This window comes from Coregonus lavaretus (genome assembly GCF_964263955.1).
Source record: "Coregonus lavaretus genome assembly, chromosome: 17".
Taxonomy (NCBI): Eukaryota; Metazoa; Chordata; class Actinopteri; order Salmoniformes; family Salmonidae; genus Coregonus; species Coregonus lavaretus.
Window position 1 is genome coordinate 30,351,917 of NC_140004.1, and position 23,576 is coordinate 30,375,492.

General features: G+C 45.8%; 1 protein-coding gene across 1 annotated transcript in view; it reads left to right on the forward strand.

The window, feature by feature from the left end:
- Nucleotides 1-23,576, forward strand: part of LOC311144324 (palmitoyltransferase ZDHHC8B-like) — a gene marked incomplete at its 3' end in the record, with an annotated part of 89,676 nt that overhangs the window by 62,645 nt on the left and 3,455 nt on the right. The window contains 7 exon segments of the mRNA XM_084180359.1: nt 12,759-12,880; nt 14,578-14,735; nt 15,641-15,813; nt 16,158-16,260; nt 16,486-16,577; nt 17,211-17,346; nt 17,607-17,724. Coding sequence (XP_084036485.1) covers nt 12,759-12,880; nt 14,578-14,735; nt 15,641-15,813; nt 16,158-16,260; nt 16,486-16,577; nt 17,211-17,346; nt 17,607-17,724 — 902 coding nt within the window.

The window sequence follows — 23,576 nt, forward strand, 5'->3', positions numbered from 1 at the left end:
CACTATTATTCTACAATGTATAAAATTTTTTAAAATAAATAAATATCCTTGAATGAGTAGGTGTTCACTTTTGACCAGTAGTGTATATGAGCCCAAGCTTGAAAAACACCGGAATTAAAATAATGATTGTGCCATTTGTTATACAATACATAGCCTACCGCATATTATGCACAGCAGAAAAACATAAAAAAAAAAAAATGATTTAAGATGTCTTTAATTGGTCTAGCCTATATTCTAAAATTAAACAAATTCTATTAATCACCTTTTGAGTGTGGGCTGTATTATTATGTATACTGGATGGACTGGTTTCTATTCATGAGTCTGGGAAAGAACCTATAGGCCTAGGTGACGCTGTTGGTTCATTGATTGTGCAGTGCAGCTTATAGAGTTAGCCTACAATAGTGAATTTGTATTTGATTTTGAATGGCGTAGTAATAGGGAATGTTTTATATTTTCAGAATTAATAGGGTGACACATTAGACTACCTTTAGCTACAGAATATCTCACCACCGTGCGTTTCCATCTCTTCCCCTTTCTCCTTCATTACTTTCTCAAGCACGCAGAGAGAGGAGCTGTCAACAGTTTAATGAAATATGTTTCGTTGTGAAAACATGTTACTTTCGATGTTCCCGAACAGATTTCACTTTGTTTCCCAAATTAAGCACTTGGTAGCTGCAGGAACAGAGTTGGGGAGCCCATGGCATACAGAGTTTGGGCAGAATATCACTTGTCGAGCAGCGAGGCTGCATGCTCCTCAAACAACAGTGGTTGATGCATGGAGTGAAATAACCGGGTTGATGCATGGAGTGAAATAACCGGAGGAGCCTACCGGAACGAACAGGTGGGAAAGTGGCCTAGATTCACTATTCGAGTGCAGAGGCGGATGACATGTCTTTTTTCCCCCTGCCCCTGTTCGTGCCCATTTGATAATGGGCCAATCTAAATCGAAACTAATTTAACATATTAGTAAAGACAATATAAAATTGAGAATAGTCTGATGGATGATAATATGATAACTTAATGAGAGAACAGCTGTGCAGCCTGAGCAGAGTGCAAGCTTTTTTTGCGATGTTCTCAAATCATCAATAGCCTATAGTCACATCATGCAGCCCATATACAGTGGGGGAAAAAAGTATTTAGTCAGCCACCAATTGTGCAAGTTCTCCCACTTAAAAAGATGAGAGAGGCCTGTAATTTTCATCATAGGTACACGTCAACTATGACAGACAAAATGAGAAAAAGAAATCCAGAAAATCACATTGTAGGATTTTAATTACATTTACATTTACGTCATTTAGCAGACGCTCTTATCCAGAGCGACTTACAAATTGGTGCATTCACCCTATAGCCAGTGGGTTAACCACTTTACAATTTATTTATTTATTTATTTTTTAAGGGGGGGGGGGGGGAGGGGGGGTTAGAAGGATTACTTTATCCTATCCCAGGTATTCCTTAAAGAGGTGGGGTTTCAAATGTCTCCGGAAGGTGGTGAGTGACTCCGCTGTCCTGGCGTCGTGAGGGAGCTTGTTCCACCATTGGGGTGCCAGAGCAGCGAACAGTTTTGACTGGGCTGAGCGGGAACTATGCTTCCGCAGAGGAAGGGGAGCCAGCAGGCCAGAGGTGGATGAACGCAATGGCCTCGTTTGGGTGTAGGGACTGATCAGAGCCTGAAGGTACAGAGGTGCCGTTCCCCTCACAGCTCCATAGGCAAGCACCATGGTCTTGTAACAGATGCGAGCTTCAACTGGAAGCCAGTGGAGTGTGCGGAGGAGCGGGGTGACGTGAGAGAACTTGGGAAGGTTGAACACCAGACGGGCTGCGGCATTCTGGATGAGTTGTAGGGGTTTAATGGCACGGGCAGGGAGCCCAGCCAACAGCGAGTTGCAGTAATCCAGACGGGAGATGACAAGTGCCTGGATTAGGACCTGTGCCGCTTCCTGTGTAAGGCAGGGTCGTACTCTCCGAATGTTGTAGAGCATGAACCTGCAGGATCGGGTCACCGCCTTGATGTTAGCGGAGAACGACAGGGTGTTGTCCAGGGTCACGCCAAGGCTCTTCGCACTCTGGGAGGAGGACACAACGGAGTTGTCAACCGTGATGGCGAGATCATGGAACGGGCAGTCCTTCCCCGGGAGGAAGAGCAGCTCCGTCTTGCCAAGGTTCAGCTTGAGGTGGTGATCCGTCATCCATACTGATATGTCTGCCAGACATGCAGAGATGCGATTCGCCACCTGGTTATCAGAAGGGGGAAAGGAGAAGATTAGTTGTGTATCGTCAGCGTAGCAATGATAGGAGAGGCCATGTGAGGATATGACAGAGCCAAGTGACTTGGTGTATAGGGAGAATAGGAGAGGGCCTAGAACTGAGCCCTGGGGGACACCAGTGGTGAGAGCACGTGGTGCGGAGACAGCTTCTCGCCACGCCACTTGGTAGGAGCGACCGGTCAGGTAGGACGCAATCCAGGAGTGAGCCGCGCCGGAGATGCCCAGCTCGGAGAGGGTGGAGAGGAGGATCTGATGGTTCACAGTATCAAAGGCAGCAGACAGGTCTAGAAGGACAAGAGCAGAGGAGAGAGAGTTAGCTTTAGCAGTGTGGAGAGCCTCCGTGACACAGAGAAGAGCAGTCTCAGTTGAATGACCAGTCCTGAAACCTGACTGGTTTGGATCAAGAAGGTCATTCTGAGAGAGATAGCAAGAGAGTTGGCTAAAGACGGCACGCTCAATAGTTTTGGAAAGAAAAGAAAGAAGGGATACTGGTCTGTAGTTGTTGACATCAGTGGGATCGAGTGTTGGTTTTTTGAGAAGGGGTGCAACTCTCGCTCTCTTGAAGACGGAAGGGACATAGCCAGCGGTCAAGAATGAGTTGATCAGCGAGGTGAGGTAGGGGAGAAGGTCACCGGAGATGGTCTGGAGAAGAGAGGAGGGGATGGGGTCAAGCGGGCAGGTTGTTGGGCGGCCTGCCTGCAGTCACAAGTCGCAAGATTTTATCTGGAGAGAGAGGGGAGAAAGAAGTCAAAGCATAGGGTAGGGCAGTGTGAGCAGGACCAGCAGTGTCATTAGACTTAACAAACGAGGATCGGATGTCGTCAACCTTCTTTTCAAAGTGGTTGACGAAGTCATCCACAGAGAGAGAGGAGGGGGGGGGGGGAGGAGGAGGATTCAGCAGGGAGGAGAATGTGGCAAAGAGCTTCCTAGGGTTAGAGGCAGATGCTTGGAATTTAGAGTGGTAGAAAGTGGCCTTAGCAGCAGAAACAGATGAAGAAAATGTAGAGAGGAGGGAGTGAAAAGATGCCAGGTCGGCAGGGAGTTTAGTTTTCTTCCATTTCCGCTCCGCTGCCCGGAGCTCTGTTCTGTGAGCTCGCAATGAGTCATCAAGCCACGGAGCTGGAGGGGAGGACCGAGCCGGCTGGGAGGATAGGGGACACAGAGAGTCAAAGGATGCAGAAAGGGAGGAGAGGAGGGTTGAGGAGGCAGAATCAGGAGATTGGATGGAGAAGGATTGAGCAGAGGGAAGAGATGATAGGATGGAAGAGGAGAGAGTAGTGGGAGAGAGAGAGCGAAGGTTGCGGCGGCGCATTACCATCTGTGTAGGGGCAGAGTGAGTAGTGTTGGAGGAGAGCGAGAGAGAAAAGGATACAATGTAGTGGTCGGAGACATGGAGGGGAGTTGCAGTGAGATTAGTAGAAGAGCAGCATTTAGTAAAGATGAGGTCAAGCGTATTGCCTGCCTTGTGAGTAGGGGGGGACGGTGAGAGGGTGAGGTCAAAAGAGGAGAGGAGTGGAAAGAAGGAGGCAGAGAGAAATGAGTCAAATGTAGACGTAGGGAGGTTGAAATCCCCCAAAACTGTGAGGGGTGAGCCATCCTCAGGAAAGGAGCTTATCAAGGCGTCAAGCTCATTGATGAACTCTCCAAGGGAACCTGGAGGGCGATAGATGACAAGGATATTAAGCTTAAATGGGCTAGTGACTGTGACAGCATGGAATTCAAATGAGGAGATAGACAGATGGGTTAGGGGAAAAATTGAGAATGTCCACTTGGGAGAGATGAGGATTCCTGTGCCACCACCCCTCTGACCAGATGCTCTCGGGGTATGCGAGAACACATGGTCAGACGAGGAGAGAGCAGTAGGAGTAGCAGTGTTTTCAGTGGTAATCCATGTTTCCGTCAGCGCCAGGAAGTCGAGGGACTGGAGGGTAGCATAGGCTGGGATGAAGTCAGCCTTGTTGGCAGCAGAACGGCAGTTCCAGAGGCTGCCTGAGACCTGGAACTCCAGGTGTGTGGTGCGTGCAGGGACCACCAGGTTAGAGAGGCAGCAGCCACGCGGTGTGAGGCGTTTGTGTAGCCTGTGCGGAGAGGAGAGAACAGGGATAGGCAGAGGCATAGTTGACAGGCTGTAGCAAAAGGCTACAATAATGCAGAGGAGATCGGAATGAAATGAACTAAACATCTGGGAAAGGAGAGAGTAGGGCCTCCCTCACCAAAAACTCCCAAATATAACTCTCCCAACTTCCACCTCAGAAACTATAATTGTTTCACTGAACCACCCGAATAAAACTCTCCCAACTTCCACTTTAGAAATTAGAATTGTTGTAAACTACAGCGGTTCAATGTTTCAAGGAATAGACTCAACTTACTTTATTCAGCTAGCTAACTATGACGCCATAGCTAACTAGCATGCTAGCATCCAATAACACACAGTTTAGCACCAATACTTGGTTACAACAAACTACCAATAGTGTGTTAACACACTAAACAGATAATTCGTGTCCATGTCTAGTTCCTTTCATAACGCAGCAATAATTAAACGTTGGCTAGCTAGCACAAATATTCTGTATTTAGCTGCTACAGTACAGCTAGCTGGTCGTGTTGGCTAGCTAGCAATGGCTGCTGTGTTGACTTTGTTTTGAAAAACGGCGGCGCTGCGAACAAATGTAGCTGGCTAAAAGGATATTGTATTTAGTTGCTACCGTTGCTAATAGCTACTCGCCAGCTAGTCCAGGAGGTGAGTTAGCTAGCTAGCTAGCTTCGTGCTACACCCGGCACCGCCGAATACAATGCTAACCTACAATAATTACATGCAATAACTACCCACAACAACCCACGATGCCTACATACAATACCTAGCTACAATCTAAATACATAGTTTAAGCCCTACTCGACAAAGCCCAAGCTATGTATAAAGCCAAACTTACCCGACGCCAGCTGTCTGGGTGGCAGACAAGAATACATTGGTCTTCTGCAATCAGTAGCTGTAATTAAGTACAGTAGCTACTAACTACCTAACGTTAATGCCTCAGATAATGAGGTTAGAAAAACAGCTGAATGGTAGGTAGCTAGCTGGCTTAATTACAGGTACACTTAAGCGTGAAATAACATTGGAAACAACTATCCACAGTGGTTAAAAGTTACCAGTAGCTACCCGCTAGCTAGCTAGCTTTATTGGTCCAGGTAGTGGGTTAGCTAGCCTCGTGCTTCACCGGGCACCGCCGAATACAATACATACCTACAATAACCTACAATAACTACCTAAATAAACTACCTACAATACCTAACTACAATACCTACCTACAATCTAAATACATGGTTTAAGCTTTACTCAACACCATATAAGAAGCCAAGCTTACCTCCTGCTAGATAAAACACAACCTCTCCTGACCTCTTCCATGAATTTATTTGCAAATTATGGTGGAAAATAAGTATTTGGTCAATAACAAAAGTTTCTCAATACTTTGTTATATACCCTTTGTTGGCAATGACACAGGTCAAACGTTTTCTGTAAGTCTTCACAAGGTTTTCACACACTGTTGCTGGTATTTTGGCCCATTCCTCCATGCAGATCTCCTCTAGAGCAGTGATGTTTTGGGGCTGTCGCTGGGCAACACAGACTTTCAACTCCCTCCAAAGATTTTCTATGGGGTTGAGATCTGGAGACTGGCTAGGCCACTCCAGGACCTTGAAATGCTTCTTACGAAGCCACTCCTTCGTTGCCCGGGCGGTGTGTTTGGGATCATTGTCATGCTGAAAGACCCAGCCACGTTTCATCTTCAATGCCCTTGCTGATGGAAGGAGGTTTTCACTCAAAATCTCACGATACATGGCTCCATTCATTCTTTCCTTTACACGGATCAGTCGTCCTGGTCCCTTTGCAGAAAAACAGCCCCAAAGCATGATGTTTCCACCCCCATGCTTCACAGTAGGTATGGTGTTCTTTGGATGCAACTCAGCATTCTTTGTCCTCCAAACACGACGTGTTGAGTTTTTACCAAAAAGTTATATTTTGGTTTCATCTGACCATATGACATTCTCCCAATCCTCTTCTGGATCATCCAAATGCACTCTAGCAAACTTCAGACGGGCCTGGACATGTACTGGCTTAAGCAGGGGGACACGTCTAGCACTGCAGGATTTGAGTCCCTGGCGGCGTAGTGTGTTACTGATGGTAGGCTTTGTTACTTTGGTCCCAGCTCTCTGCAGGTCATTCACTAGGTCCCCCCGTGTGGTTCTGGGATTTTTGCTCACCGTTCTTGTGATCATTTTGACCCCACGGGGTGAGATCTTGCGTGGAGCCCCAGATCGAGGGAGATTATCAGTGTCTTCCATTTCCTAATAATTGCTCCCACAGTTGATTTCTTCAAACCAAGCTGCTTACCTATTGCAGATTCAGTCTTCCCAGCCTGGTGCAGGTCTACAATTTTGTTTCTGGTGTCCTTTGACAGCTCTTTGGTCTTGGCCATAGTGGAGTTTGGAGTGTGACTGTTTGAGGTTGTGGACAGGTGTCTTTTATACTGATAACAAGTTCAAACAGGTGCCATTAATACAGGTAACGAGTGGAGGACAGAGGAGCCTCTTAAAGAAGAAGTTACAGGTCTGTGAGAGCCAGAAATCTTGCTTGTTTGTAGGTGACCAAATACTTATTTTCCACCATAATTTGCAAATAAATTCATTAAAAATCCTACAATGTGATTTTCTGGATTTGTTTTTCTCAATTTGTCTGTCATAGTTGACGTGTACCTATGATGAAAATCACAGGCCTCTCTCATCTTTTTAAGTGGAAGAACTTGCACAATTGGTGGCTGACTAAATACTTTTTTTCCCCACTGTATGTTCTGATTTCTAAGACATTCTAAGGTTTGTATCATTCACAACTAAAGTTGCCAAATAACTCTAAATCTAGCGTAGCCTATAGGATCTGTTTCAAATAATCACTTTTATGCTCAACATAGCCTTTATATGCGCACTCGCTCCAGAATGGGAAAAATATCCTTTCTATTTTATTCAGCGAAGTTCAATTATATTCTTCTTACTATAAAATCATATAATATAAAATAATAACATGGGACTTAAAAGCACATCTTGTCTGCTAAATGAACAAGCCTACAGCCTATGGCATGCCGCATAGCCAGATCGCCTAACATACAGTAAGTAGGCCGACTCATATTCTGTTAATCTGAAATACATTTTCTTTTCTTTAGACCTACCTAAAATAAATAATGGATTTATTGTTATGGTGTATATTAAATTGATTAATTAGACTTGTTAAAATGTAGATGTTCCAAAGGCATGCATCAGTGGCTTGTATGTGTGGAGGGCTGGAGATGCTAAACGTGTTTATGTTAATTGACACAAAATTACCATGAGACAGGCAGACTTTTGTATGACAATAACCGGCTGACAGAATTTCATGATCACCACAGGCCTAGCATCAAACCACCAACACAATGGCCAGTGAGTTAAAGCTCTAGGCTATGTATGTATGTACAGTGCATTCGGAAAGTATTCAGACCCCTTGATTTTTTTCAACATTTTGTTATGTTACAGCCCTATTCTAAAATGGATGAAATAGTTTTTTCCCCCTCATCAATCTACACACAACACCCCATAATGACAAAGCAGCTGCAGAAATGTTTTGGTACCCTTCCCCAGATCTGTGCCTCAAAACAATCCTGTCTCGGAGCTCTACGGACAATTCCTTCGACCTCATGGCTTGGTTTTTGCTCTGACATGCACTGTCAACTGTGGGACCTTATATAGACAGGTGTGTGCCTTTCCAAATCATGTCCAATCAATTGAATTTACCACAGGTGGACACCAATCAAGTTGTAGAAACATCTCAAGGATGATCAATGGAAACAACAGGATGCACCTGAGCTCAATTTCGAGTCTCATAGCAAAAGGTCTGAATACTTATGTAAATAAGGTATTTCTGTTTTTTATTTGTAATAAATGTGCAAACATTTCTAAAAAACTGTTTTCACTTTGTCATTATGGGGTATTGTGTGTAGATTGATGAGGATTTTTATTTATTTAATCCATTTTAGAATAAGGCTGTAACGTACCAAAATGTGGAAAAAGTCAAGGGGTCTGAATACTATCCAAATGCACTGTATGTATGTATGTATGTATGTATGTACAGTACCAGTCAAAAGTTTGGACACACCTACTCATTAAAAAAAATATATATATATATATATATATATATATATATATATATATATATATATATATATATATATATAGTAGAATAATAGTGAAGACATCAAAACTATGAAATAACACATATGGAATCATGTAGTAACCAAAAAAGTGTTAAACAAATCAAAATATATTTTATATTTGAGATTCTTCAAATAGTCACCCTTTGCCTTGATGACAGCTTTGCACACTCTTGGCATTCTCTCAACCAGCTTCATGAGGTAGTCACCTGGAATTAATTTCAATTAACAGGTGTGCCTTCTTAAAAGTTAATTTGTGGAATTTCTTTCCTTCTTAATGCATTTGAGCCAATCAGTTGTGTCGTGACAAGGTAGGGAGGTATACAGAAGATAGCCCTATTTGGTAAAAGACCAAGTCCATATTATGGCAAGAACAGCTCAAATAAGCAAAGAGAAACGACAGTCCATCATTACTTTAAGACATGAAGGTCAGTCAATACGGAACATTTCAAGAACTTTGAAAGTGCAGTCGCAAAAACCATCAAGCGCTATGATGAAACCGCCACAGGAATGGAAGACCCAGAGTTACCTCTGCTGTAGAGGATAAGTTAATTAGCGTTACCAGCCTCAGAAATTGCAGCCCAAATAAATGCTTCACAGAGTTCAAGTAACAGACACATCTCAACATCAACTGTTCAGAGGGGACTGTGTGAATCAGGCCTTCATAGTCTAATTGCTGCTAAGAAACCACCACTAAAGGACACCAATAAGAAGAAGAGACCTGCTTGGGCCAAGAAACACGAGCAATGGATATTAGACCGGTGGAAATTTGTCCTTTGGTCTGGAGTCCAAATTTGAGATTTTTGGTGTCTTTGTGAGGTGTGGGTGAACGGATGATCTCCGCATGTGTATTTCCCACCTTAAAGCATGGAGGAGGAGGTGTTATGGTGTGGGGGTGCTCTGCTGGTGACACTGTCAGTGATTTATTTAGAATTGAAGGCACACTTAACCAGCATGGCTACCACAGCATTCTACAGCGATACGCCATCCCATCTGGTTAGTGGGACTATCATTTGTTTTTCAACAGGACAATGACCCAACACACCTCCAGGCTGTGTAAGGGCTATTTGACCAAGAAGGAGAGTGATGGAGTGCTGCATCAGATGACCTGGCCTCCACAATCCCGACCTCAACCCAATTGAGATGGTTTGGGATGAGTCGGACCGCAGAGTGAAGGAAAAGCAGCCAACAAGTGCTCAGCATATGTGGGAATTCCAGGTGAAGCTGGTTGAGAAAATGTCAAGAGTGTGCAAAGCTGTCATCAAGGCAAAGGGTAGCTATTTGAATAATCTCAAATATAAAATATGATTTAACACTTTTTTGTTTACTACATGATTCCATATGTCTTCACTATTATTCTACAATGTAAAAAATTGTAAAAAATAAAGGAAAACCCTTGAATGAGTAGGTTTGTCCAAACTTTTGACTGGTAGTATATGTATGTATGTATGTATGTATGTATGTATGTATGTATGTATGTAGTATGTATGTATAATCCTGGCTGTTAATCTGCATGACAAGGGGGCATATTTAGTTGAAAGCAGGGCAGGGGTCGACCAGTGGACTGTACTCCTATAGGATTCTCTCTCCCTACACTACCTCCTTGGTATTACCCACATGATGTAGCTTTGCTTTGCCATACTCACAGAAGCTGTGGGAACAGACTACCCACATGGGCACTGATACAGGTGGTGGTTCTAGTCCCTGTTGCTGGTTAACTGGCCCTTTTCCAGAGCAGAAGCTGGGTGCTGTTGACTGGCAATCCTCCAGAGCAGAGGCTGGGTGCTGGGTGCTGGTTGACTGGCCCTCCTCCAGAGCAGAGGCTGGGTGCTGGTTGACTTGACCTCCTCCAGAGAAGAGGCTGGGTGCTGGTTGACTGGCCCTCCTCCAGAGCAGAGGCTGGGTGCTGGTTGACTGGGCCTCCTCCAGAGCAGAAGCTGGGTGCTGGTTGACTGGCCCTCCTCCAGAGTAGAGGCTGGGTGCTGGTTGACTGGCCCTCCTCCAGAGCAGAGGCTGGGTGCTGGGTGCTGGTTGACTGGCCCTCTTCCAGAGCAGAAGCTGGGTGCTGGTTGACTGGACCTCCTCCAGAGCAGAGGCTGGGTGCTGGTTGACTGGCCCTCCTCCAGATCAGAGGCTGGGTGCTGGTTGACTGGCCCTCCTCCAGAGCAGAGGCTGGGTGCTGGGTGCTGGTTGACTGGCCCTCTTCCAGAGCAGAAGCTGGGTGCTGGTTGACTGGCCCTCCTCCAGAGCAGAAGCTGGGTGCTGGTTGACTGGCCCTCCTCCAGAGCAGAGGCTGGGTGCTGGTTGACTGGCCCTCCTCCAGAGCAGAGGCTGGGTGCTGGGTGCTGGTTGACTGGCCCTCCTCCAGAGCAGAGGCTGGGTGCTGGTTGACTGGCCATCCTCCAGAGCAGAGGCTGGGTGCTGGTTGACTGGCCCTCCTCCAGAGCAGAGGCTGGGTGCTGGTTGACTGGCCCTCCTCCAGAGCAGAGGCTGGGTGCTGGTTGACTGGCCCTCCTCCAGAGCAGAAGCTGGGTGCTGGTTGACTGGACCTCCTCCAGAGCAGAGGCTGGGTGCTGGTTGACTGGCCCTCCTCCAGAGCAGAGGCTGGGTGCTGGTTGACTGGCCCTCCTCCAGAGCAGAGGCTGGGTGCTGGGTGCTGGTTGACTGGCCCTCTTCCAGAGCAGAAGCTGGGTGCTGGTTGACTGGACCTCCTCCAGAGCAGAGGCTGGGTGCTGGTTGACTGGCCCTCCTCCAGAGCAGAGGCTGGGTGCTGGGGATCACTGTGAGTCACCATACTCCCCCAGGCCTGCTAGCACAGCACCCCATTCTCCTACCTACAGTACAGCCTCCACTCTGAATAATTGAACAGAGCAGAGGGGGTAGGGAGAGGCAAGATGGAGAGAGGATCATCTCCATTAACAGATGCCAGGAAATGGGTGCTGTGTGCGTGTGTGTGCATACAGTATGTGTGCACTGTGTGTGTGTAAAGCAGTAATGCTGATTGAGCGGGCATGATCAAAGAAGTGTGCTTCCTCGAAACCTGTGCCTCCCCCATGAGACATTTAATTTATGCATGTTGTGTACACTAACACTGCTCACTCATTTAGACCGACAGAAAACCCAGTCTGTCTGTCTGTCTATGGAATCTATCGAATCTATCTACAGTGTATCTATGGCTGGCTACAGTTAACCACCCTGCATTGTGGCTCAGGTAGGCCTCTAGAAGGAGACCCTGCAGAAGCGATGAGGCATAGAGACCTTTTCTAGGCTCATACAATGTCTTGACATTTCAACCTACAGGTCCAATTAAAATGTGTGCAGTGATAAAAATTGGAATACTTGGTATTCTTGAAAGCAGCATTTTCCAGGTATTTTTTGCATATTTCACAGTATGTGATGATGAATAAGCCTGTGGAAAAGATCAAGCTTGACGCACAAAATGTCTAAGTGATTCTGTTTTAGTCCTGGACTAGGTTTCCCAGAATTCCCAGTAGGTGGAGTCACAGATGTTGTGCTTATTCCCTCCTGATTCCAGGAATCTTTCAACCAGGATTTAGTGAGGTAGTGTGTGAGGGTAGTGTGTGAGGGTAGTGTGTACATTCCACAGCGGCAACACACTGTCTGTCTGTCTCCCTGCCAAGTCTGTCTGTCGGTTTGTCTGCAACTCTCTCTCTAATTCCAGGAAATGTTAGACATTGTAATATAGCTCAGCCCTGCGCCCAAGTATAGCCCTTTCCTCATATGTCATCATCTCTCATTCACTTTTATATCTGAGGCTGAGAGGAGATCTGGTCTGTCCCACGTATGGCTGATGATGCCACTGTTATTATTTCTGAATCTCAAGAGGCGAAGAAGCAATTCCAGTTTTACACCATGTCCGGCTTTTTGCAAGGCTTTCCGTTTTCCCATTTGCGCAGGATTAAAGATACTGAAAATCTTGTTTCTGCTGTTGACTGTGTGTGAAGCTATGTGTGAGGTGGTGTGTGTGGTAGAGGTGATGGGGGTGGGTATGGAGGGGGGGGGGAGGGGCGTGAAGCAGTCACCTATTTGCATATTCTCTCCATCCCTCATTTCATAGGCAGATTACAATCCACTATCAGAATGGATCAGTATTTATCAACAAATTTAAATATATGTGCGCATCCAAGTGTGCATTTGTGCGTCATTCATTGTGTGCCTCCTATCTCTGAATCCTCAGATATCACTATGTATGAATGAACTATGAATGGAGTTTCCTAACGGCTGTCCTCTCTCCTCTCCTCTCCAGGTGCCCCTGGCTGACCAACACGATCTCCCCCGCTGTGCCTCTCTACAATGGCGTCGTCTTCCTCTTTGTGCTGGCCAACTTCAGCATGGCTACCTTCATGGACCCTGGAGTCTTCCCCAGAGGTCAGTTTCCTTATTCTACTGAAAGTGTCTGTATGAGATGAATGGGTCTCTCTCTCTTTATGTCTGTCTGTCTGTCTGTCTGTCTGTCTGTCTGTCTGTCTGTCTGTCTGTCTGTCTGTCTGTCTGTCTGTCTGCATGTCTGTCTGTCTCTCTCTCTCTCTCTCTCTCTCTCTCTCTCTCTCTCAGAGGGAAACACATATCCACTATAGTGAGATGCCTGTGGAATATGGATAATCCTACTGCTCCTGCCTCCACACACTGTATTTGTGTGGGGAGAAACAAATTGCAGTTAAATCCTTGCTCCTAGGAGAGGTATGGCCTTAGGGGCATTTTTCGTAGATCCTACCCTGTCAATACAATCCTCGTGAGCTGTCATCTTATTCCTCTCCCTTCAATTGGTGTAAATCTGTGAATGACGTATGTACAGTGAATGTGACTACCAGGTTCAAATATAATAATGTAAAGCCTTGAAATGTAAAGGCTTATATTGTGTATTGGATGATAAAGCCTCTCATTAGTTTGTCTGCTGAGGATTGTTTTGAAAAAGCAGACTGCAGGGGAGATGTTTACATTCAGTTTCTCAGTCGGTTACCTTTTAAATCTATTTGAAGAGTCTGAAAACTCATAACAACCGAGAAGTCTCTCAGTAGGATTGTGTGTGTGTGTGTGTGTGTGTGTGTGTGTGTGTGTGTGTGTTTTCAGAGTGTACTTGTTCAGAAGCCGCTCTCCCGAGTCCCATGATGATCAGCCTTCAGGTTGAATGGGCTCTTTGATGAACCGAAAGACATCACATTTTATTTCCTATCTCACTCCAGAGCAATACACTTCACATAGAAATAAAAAGATTGTAAAGTGGCCCATTGTGCAAAGATCTACAAAACCTCTGGAAATGTACTCGTTCAGAAAGACAGGGGCAGTGCAATGAACAGCGGTGTGGAGTTGATGTGATTTCTTTTTTTTGTCATCCAACTTGAATGCAGGCCCTCTGGGCTTTAACCATTACTGTGTGTTTACTACCTTGTTTCAGAGACTATTTACAACTGAGAGACTATATGCACCCTAGAAATTATTTGACTACCCACACATCCAACCCTTACACACAAACTTACACACACACACACACACACACACACACACACACACACACACACACACACACACACACACACACACACTCAGAACTCATACACACACACACTCAGAACTCATATACACACACACACACACACAGTCAACGCTGCTGTTCTATTATATACTATTGATTCCACTGCCCACTTTATATTTGTAAATGCAGTCCATTATTACTATGCATACTACCTCTTCTATTTCTTCTACTACTTGTTATTCTTTGACTCTTTTCATTGTTATTATTGATGAATGTTCTGCTTTGTTGAAGGAGCTAGCACATAAGCATTTCACTGCAACTTTTATGCCGGCTGTAAACTGTGTATTTGACATACATTAAATTTTGATTTGATTTGATGCCAAATATGTGGGCTACAAAATGCATAGTGCTTTTATAAAATGTCAATTTGTACAGACAGCTAACCATGGGAGTTAGCTTAATTTAAGTCTACCTCCTGTTGCCCCTGTCAAATGGAATCGTAAATCAGATGTTTGTGTGTAAGTGTGTGTGTGTGTGTGCACGTGCGCACGTGTGTACTTGCCTGCTAACGTGTTCTCTCCCGTTGTGACAGCGGATGAGGACGAGGACAAGGATGATGATTTCCGGGCTCCTCTCTACAAGAATGTGGAGATCAAAGGAATTCAGGTCCGGATGAAATGGTGTGCCACCTGTCACTTCTACAGACCACCCCGCTGCTCTCACTGCAGCGTGTGTGACAACTGTGTGGAGGTAAGACACACACACACTTACACACACACACACACACACACACACAGAGACACACACAGACAGACAGATACACACAGACACACAGAGAGACACACACAGACACACATACATACACACACAGACACATACACATACACACACACACACACACACACACACACACACACACACATACACACAGACAGACACACACAGACAAACACACACACACACACCACACGCTAGCCCATTTGTCAGCCGTTGACACTACAATGTGGTGTTAGCCTTGTTTCTATGTGTGACCTCTACAGCTGACTGATGGTATGTGTTCACAGACAAGACTTGTCAATCTACTGTCTGTGAACAATGTTATTCCTTATTGGATTGCAATCATGTTTTACACCACATCCAAGCAACATTCAGTAAAACAGAAGATTGGTTTCATAACTTTTTGTTTTTCCATTTGAAGCCCTACTCTCCAGCTGTGTTCCTGTACAGTCTGTCTCTCCATGAAAGAGTTCAAATCTGACTTTGAACTGAAGGTTGTGAGGCAGCCTCCTATATTTCAGACAAACTACTCACACTGGTGCTGTGCTCTTCAGTAGACGCTCAACCACAATCAAAAACAAAGTCAGCTAAAGTATGGTAGATGTTTGTAAAAATTCGACCTCAGAAATCTGACTTATGCAATCAGAGATGATGGAATTGATTGAAACATCTCTGTCGAGTGTGTGAATACACTGAAGAGCTTTTATCATGTAGTATAGAGTAGTATGATCCTGTTATCTCCACTCTACCCTATGACCATCTCCTAACACCCATCCATCTCTCTCTGTCCCTCCCCAGGACCTTGACCAGCACTGCCCCTGGCTGAACAACTGCATCTCTCCACCATCCTGAACACCCATCTCTTTCTCTCTCCTCAGGACTTTGACCACCACTGCCCCTGGGTGAACAACTGTATCGGGCGTAGGAACTACCGTTACTTCTTCCTGTTCCTGCTGTCACTAAGCATCCACATGGTGGGCGTGTTCTCCTTCGGCATGCTGTTCGTGCTGCACCACATGGAGCGGCTGGGCACGCTGCACACCACCATCACGTATCCTTCCACATTGACGCCAGCTGGGTCTCGTTTCACCTTCTGTTGTATCAAAACTAGGGCCTTTTGTGTTATGTTCTGAAGGGTCTGGGGAAAAGTGTGTCTGAGCATTAAAATGGACCACCAGAAAGGACCCTCCTCATTTTCTATGGGTTGACAATCACATCCTTGCGGGTGGATTGTGATAATGATTGATTGTTGTATAGAGAAATTCCTCCTCTCTAAAATAGTTGTCTGAATGGCTCAGTGGCAGCCATACAGTCATTGGTGGCAGCGCTGGTTGGTTTGCAGCTGCTAAAATGGCTCCTAACAACATTGTGCTCTCCTTGACTACGTATGTCCAGTCTGGTGGTGATGTGTATAGCAGGGCTCTTCTTCATTCCAGTCATGGGCCTGACAGGCTTCCATATGGTCCTCGTCGCCAGAGGTCGCACCACTAACGAACAGGTGAGAAGGGGCCCACCTAAGAGCAGCTTACCCAGACACACACACACACACTCACAAACATACAGTACATTCTATTATGTATCATACAGGACACAATATCAGCATTGCAGCTTCACTTGCCAACTCAAATCTGCTAGCTAGTTCTAGCTGTGTGTGTGTGTGCGTGTGTGTTCTGGCCTTGCATCTCTTCTTCCTCCCACTCTAACAAAGCATTCTGTTCCTCAGGTGACAGGCAAGTTCCGTGGAGGAGTAAATCCCTTCACGCGGGGTTGCTGTGACAACATCAAGTATGTCCTGTGTGCTCCCCTGGCGCCCAGGTAAGCAGGACATGGTTTCCTACTGTAGGTCAGGGGGTGTGGGTGGTGGGAGCCGGACAGACGGGCATTAAAAAGTCAGCGGTAACGAAGACCGAGGGGGTTGCCACGGTACCCGTTCTGATGTAGTCATTCTGAGTAGACTGCTGAGATAGAACTGCAGCAATGTCCAAAGAGAGGTGTGTGTGTGCACGCATGCGTGCGTTTTCTACCTGGATGAAGCCACCCCCAGAGGAAGGCAGATGGCTGGGAGAACTGAATCACTTTGTAGAACAACAGTTAAGGGGAAATCAAGTACAGCACAAACACACGTTCACACATTCAGGAGCCAGACCTCAGAGCCTGATTAAGGATAACTTTTGGGAGATATTACACTGCTAAAATTAACACTATAGATAGCCTCAGATAGACAATACCCAGGTGGGGACTGAAACGGTTTTATTAAAGTCATCATCCACCATTGAATTCGCCCCATACTCCCATATAGCCTGAGTCCTAGATATGTTTGTGCTGTCTTGCCAACTCCTATGTCATTGTCACTTGACAATAACACAGGAGTTGGCAAGACAGTACAAACAAATCTGGGACTCAGGCTAACTCTCATATGATGAGTCGTCTCTCCTCTCCTCTATATAGGTACAATGGTGTGGACCCAAGGAAGAAGCCCCCTGTCTCCATCAAGCCCCCCTTCATTAGACCAGACCTCTCTGACAAACAGATCAGCATCAAGGTCAGCGACAACGGGATCCACACCAGCATCCTCCGGTCTAAAGTAAGCTTCAGTACATTCAGTAGATACAATAGTCATATTTCTAGTCTTATTCCATGTCCTATCCCTGCTTTTATTCCCAGTTCTATTATCTATATTTCACCTAGACATCTTTCTAGTCCTCTTCAACTGTACTATTCCCAGCCAGTCCCTTTACCTAACCCTGTCCCCAGTCATAACCCTAGTCCTATCCCCGGTTCTGTTCTTCCACCTGCTGTTCTTTTTAAGACCACATTTAACCCCTCGTCATCTCCCCTGTCCAGTCCAAGATCAGTCTGGATGGTCTGACCCTGGATGACAAAGGCCTAGACACCCAGCCTCCACTACCCCCCAAAGCTGACCGCTACAACCAGCTGAAGAGCCAGCTGACGTCCAGCGAAGGTAATAATGGGCAATCTATGCAAAGTCATCACATTTCTCTGTCTCTCTCTCTCTCTCTCTCTCTCTCTCTCTCTCTCTCTCTCTCTGTGAATTAGTGATGCGCGGGTCAGCTGTTTGTTCACCCACACCTGCACGCAATCGCTAATAACCCGCACCCGCAACCGCCCGAAGTTGGAATGGAACCCGGGTTTGGTTGTCTGCTGCAATAGCCCATCCGTGACAACGATCGACGAGTTGTGCGTTCCGAGATGCCGTTCTGCACACCACTGTTGTACTGCGGCGTTATTTGTCTGTTTTTGGCCCACCTGTTAGCTTGCATGATTCTTGCCATTGTCCTTCGACCTCTCTCATCAACGAGCAGTTTTTGCCCAACAGAACAGAAAGATGGTGCCGGAGGGGATGGCTGCTGTTTTACGGGCTCCAAACCAACTGTGCTAATTTGTTAGTTTTCTGGCGTTGTTTGTAACTTATTTTTTTACTTATTGTGTACATAATGTTGCTGCTACCGTCTCTTATGACCGAAAATAACTTCTGGACATCAGAACAGCGATAACTCACCTCGAACTGGACAAATATTTATTTTTTTATTAACAAGTCCGACGCGAAGGATATACTGCTTTCTCGAGAACGGGCCCAAATCCTCGTCATTTGCGTGAAGAAAAGACAGAGAAAAAGGGGGCGGAGGTCGGACTGCCTTCTGAGAATTCGTAGGCGAGTGAGTAAACCTCCACTACCATCCGTTCTATTGGCCAACGTGCAATCATTGGAAAACAAAATCGATGATCTACGATCAAGAATATCCTACCAACGGGATATTAAAAACGGTAATATCTTATGTTTCACTGAGTCGTGGCTGAACGACGACACGGATAATATAGAGCTGGCAGGATTTTTCATGCATCGGCAGGACAGAGACGCTACGTCTGGTAACGCGAGGGGCGGGTGTGTGTGTCTATTTGTCAATAACAGCTGGTGCGCGATGTCTAATATTAAAGAAGTCTCGAGGTATTGCTCGCCTGAGGTAGAGTACCTTATGATAAGCTGTAGACCACACTATCTACCAAGAGAGTTCTCATCTATATTATTCGTAGCCGTCTATTTACCACCACAAACCGATGCTGGCACTAAGACCGCACTCAACGAGCTGTATAATGCCATAAACAAACAAGAAAATGCTCATCCAGAAGCGCCGCTCCTAGTGGCCGGGGACTTTAATGCAGGCAAATATAAATCTGTTTGACCTTATTTCTACCAGCATGTCAGATGACGCGGATGCTACTCTACAGGACTGTTTTGCTAGCACAGACTGGAATATGTTCCGGGATTCATCCAATGGCATTGAGGAGTATATCACCTCAGTCATAGGCTTCATCAATAAGTGCATCGACGACGTCGTCCCCACAGTGACCGTACGTACATATCCCAACCAGAAGCCATGGATTACAGGCAACATCTGCATCAAGCTAAAGCCTAGAGCTGCCGCTTTCAAGGAGCGGGACACTAATCCGGACGCTTAAAATAAATCCCGCTACGCCCTCAGACGAACCATCAAACAGGCAAAGCGTCAATACAGGAATAAGATTGAATCCTACTACACCGGCTCTGACGCTCGTCGGATGTGGCAGGGCTTGAAAACTATTACGGACTACAAAGGGAAACCCAGCCGCGAGCTGCCCAGTGACGCGAGCCTACCAGACGAGCTAAATGCCTTTTATGCTCGCTTCGAGGTAAGCAACACTGAAGCATGCATGAGAGCACCGGCTGTTCCGGACGACTGTGTGATAACGCTCTCGGTAGCCGATGTGAGCAAGACCTTTAAACAGGTCAACATTCACAAAGCCGCGGGGCCAGACGGATTACCAGGACGGGTACTCAAAGCATGCGCAGACCAACTGGCAAGTGTCTTCACTGACATTTTCAACCTCTCCCTGACCGAGTCTGTAATACCTACATGCTTCAAGCAGAAAACCATAGTCCCTGTGCCCAAGGAAGCGAAGGTAACCTGCCTAAATGATTACCGCCCCGTAGCACTCACGTCGGTAGCCATGAAGTGTTTTGATGCTGGTTTTAAGGCTGATCATGGCTCACATCAACAGCACCATCCCGGATACCCTAGACCCACTCCAATTCGCATAATGCCCCAACAGATCCACAGATGACGCAATCTCAATCACACTCCACACTGCCCTTTCCCACCTGGACAAAAGGAACACCTATATGAGAATGCTGTTCATTGTGCCCACAAAGCTATTCACTAAGCTAAGGACCCTGGGACTAAACACCTCCCTCTTAACTGGATCCTGGACTTCCTGACGGGCCGCCCCCAGGTGGTAAGGGTAGGCAACAACCGTCTGCCACGCTGAACCTCAACACTGGGGCCGCTCAGGGGTGCATGCTTAGTCCCCTCCTGTACTCCCTGTTCACCTACGACTGCATGGCTAAACACGACTCCAACACCATCAGTAAGTTTGCTGACGACACAACAGTGGTAGGCCTGATCACCGACAACGATGAGACAGTCTATAGGGAGGAGGTCAGAGACACTGCCAGGACAACAACCTCTCCCTCAATGTGAGCAAGACAAAGGAGCTGATCGTGGACTACAGGAAAAGGCGGGCCGAACAGGCCCCCATTAACATCGACGGGGCTGTAGTGGAGTGGGTCGAGAGTTTCAAGTTCCTTGGTTTCAGTTCGAGGGGTTCGAGATTTCAGTTCGGCTTGGATGCATATTTTATGTGGTTGAAATACTATCCGTTTGGGGTCTCCCGAGTGGCACAGCGGTCTAAGGCACTGCATCGCAGTGCTTGAGGCATCACTACAGGCCCGGGTTCGATCCCGGGCTGTGTCACAACCCATAGGGTGGCGCACAATTGGCCCAGCATCATCCGGGTTAAGGGAGGGTTTTGCCGGGGGGGGGCTTTACTTGGCTCATCGCGCTCTAGCGACTCCTTGTGGCTGGCCGGGCGCCTGCAGTCTGACCCCGGTTGTCAGTTGAACTGTGTTTCCTCACACACTTTGGTGTGGCTGGTTTCCGGGTTGGGCGGGTGTTAAAAAGAGCGGTTTGGCAGGTCATGTTTCGGAGGACGCATGAATCAACCTTTGCCTCTCCTAAGCCCGTTGGGGAGTTGCAGCGATGAGACAAGATCGTAATTGGATTGAAAAAGGGAGAGAATAAAAATAATAATAAATAAATAAAATACTATAGCACCTTTACAGACGATCCCTAGCCGTGCATTCATTCTCTCAAGATGCTGAAAGAAATCAATCATATTTCTCTACTCCTGTTCCTGAGTCAAAATGTACATTTGGTGTATAATTTTACTGCAAGAAATGCTTAATTCTGCAGGAGTTAGTATTATATTAGGCTATGCGAGAGGTTACAGTGCCTTCAGAAAGTATTCATACCCCTTGACTTATTCCACATTTTGTTTTGTAACAGCCTGAATTTTAAATGGATTAAATCGATTTTTTCTCTCACCCATCTACACACAATAATGACAAAATGAAAACATGTTTTTAGAAATTTTAGCACATTTATTGAAAATGAAATATAGAAATATCTCATTTACATAACCATTCATACCCCTTTGCAATGACGCTCCAAATTGAGCTCAGGTGCATCCAATTTCCTTTGATAATACTTGTTATGTCACTACAACTTGATTGGAGTCCACCTGTGGCCAATTCAATTGTTTGGACAGGATTTAGAAAGAAATACACCTGTCTATATAAGGTCCCACAGTTGACAGTGCATGTCAGAGCAGAAACTATACCATGAAGTCCAAGGATCTGCCCGTAGATCTCCGAGATAGAATTGTGATGAGGCATACACTACCGTTCAAAACAGGTCCTCAACTGGCAGGTTCATTAAATAGTACCCGCAAAACACCAGTCTCAATGTCAACAGTGAAGAGGCGACTCCGGGATGCTGACCATCTAGGCAGAGTTGCAAAGAAAAAGCCATATCTCAGACTGTCCATCTAAATCTTTTATTTTTATTGCCCAGTCTGAGATATGGCGTTTTCTTTGCAACTCTGCCTCAGGGAGGTGACCAAGAACCCAATGACCACTCTGACAGAACTACAGAGTTCCTTGACTGAGATGGGAGAACCTGCCTGAAGTCTCCACAGCACTTCACCAATCTGGGCTTTATGAGAGAGTGGCCAGACAGAAGCAACTCCTGAGAAAAAGGCACATGACAGCACACCTGGAGTTTGCAAAAAGGCACATGAAAGACTCGGAGAGCATAAGGCAAAATATTCTGTGGTCTGATGAGACATAAATTGAACTCTTTAGGCTGAATGCAAAGCGCTATGTCTGGAGAAAAACCAGGCACAGCTCATTACCCATCAACACCATCCCTACCGTGAAGCATGGTGGTGGCAGCATCATACTATGGGGATGGTTTTGAGCAGCAGGGACTGGGAGACTGGTAAGGATAGAGGGAACAATGAATGGAGCCAAATACAGCCAAATCCTTGATGAGAACCTGCTTCAGAGTGCGAACGATGTTAAACTGGGGCAAAGATTTACAATCCAACAGGACAATGACCCCAAGCATACAGCCAAAACAACGCTGGAATGGCTTCAGAACAACATGAAAGTCCTTGAGTGGCCCAGCCAAAGCCCAGACTTGAATCCCATTGAAAATCTGTAGAAAGATGAAGATTGCTGTTCACCACTGCTCCCCATCTAACTTAACAGAGCTTGAGAAAATCTGCAAGGAAGAATGGGAGAAAATCCCCAAATCCAGATGTGCAAAGCTGATACAGATGATTCAAAGCTGTCATCGCCGCTAAATGTGCTTCTACAAAATATTGACTCAGGGGTGTGAATTATTATGTAAATTAGATATTTCTGTATTTCATTTTCAGTAAATTAGCAAACATTTCTATAAACATGTTTTCACTTTCTCATTATTGGGTATTGTGTGTAGATTGGTGAGAAATCTATTTAATCAATTTTGAAGTCAGGCTGTAACGCAACATAATGTGGAATAAGTCAGGGGGTATCAATACTTTCTGAAGGCACTGTATAAACCTACAGTCAGTGCCCAGATTTCAGTTACTATTCCATTTAACCCATCTAAACAGCAGACTACAGATCCCTTGACGTGCCATATTTGAAGTCCCAGTCTTGTGACTTTCAAAGTTGTATAGCGCCTCAATCATCACACATAACATCACACTCCCAACTGCTATCAACCTCTTTTACCAAATTTACAAAATCTTTCCCAAACATTTCTGTTCTGGCCTTCCCTTTTCTTTATTTTCAACTCCCTATTTCGTAGCTTTTCTCTTATTGAATTAAGCTATGACATTGTCCTTTTTGCCTCAGTGGATCAACGTTTTCTGCCCAAGTTCCCGATAGCATTTGGCGCACGTACAGTAAGGCCCTAAAGCTTTGGCTTACGCTCTAATTAAGCAATAAGGCCCGAGGAGGTGTGGTATATGGCCTATATACCACAGCTAAGGGCTGTTCTTATGCACGAGTGCCTGGATACCGCCCTGAGCCGTGGTATATTGGCCATATATCACAAACCCCAGAGGTGCCTTATTGCTATTATAAACTGGTTACCAACGTAATTAGAGCAGTGAAAATAAATGTTTTGTTATACCAATGGTATACGGTCTGATATACCATGGCTGTCAGCATTCAGGGCTCGAACCACCCAGTTTATAATGGCAGATAAAAAATAATGAAAGAGAAACCTCAGTGTAGCCTATAGATATGAATTGCACAATAATGCATTGTTTTCTCTTTATTCAACCTGCCCGCCACCCACCCGCTCTTCATCCACACAATATTTCATGACCCTAAACCCGCACACCCCGCAGATATAACCGCGGGAC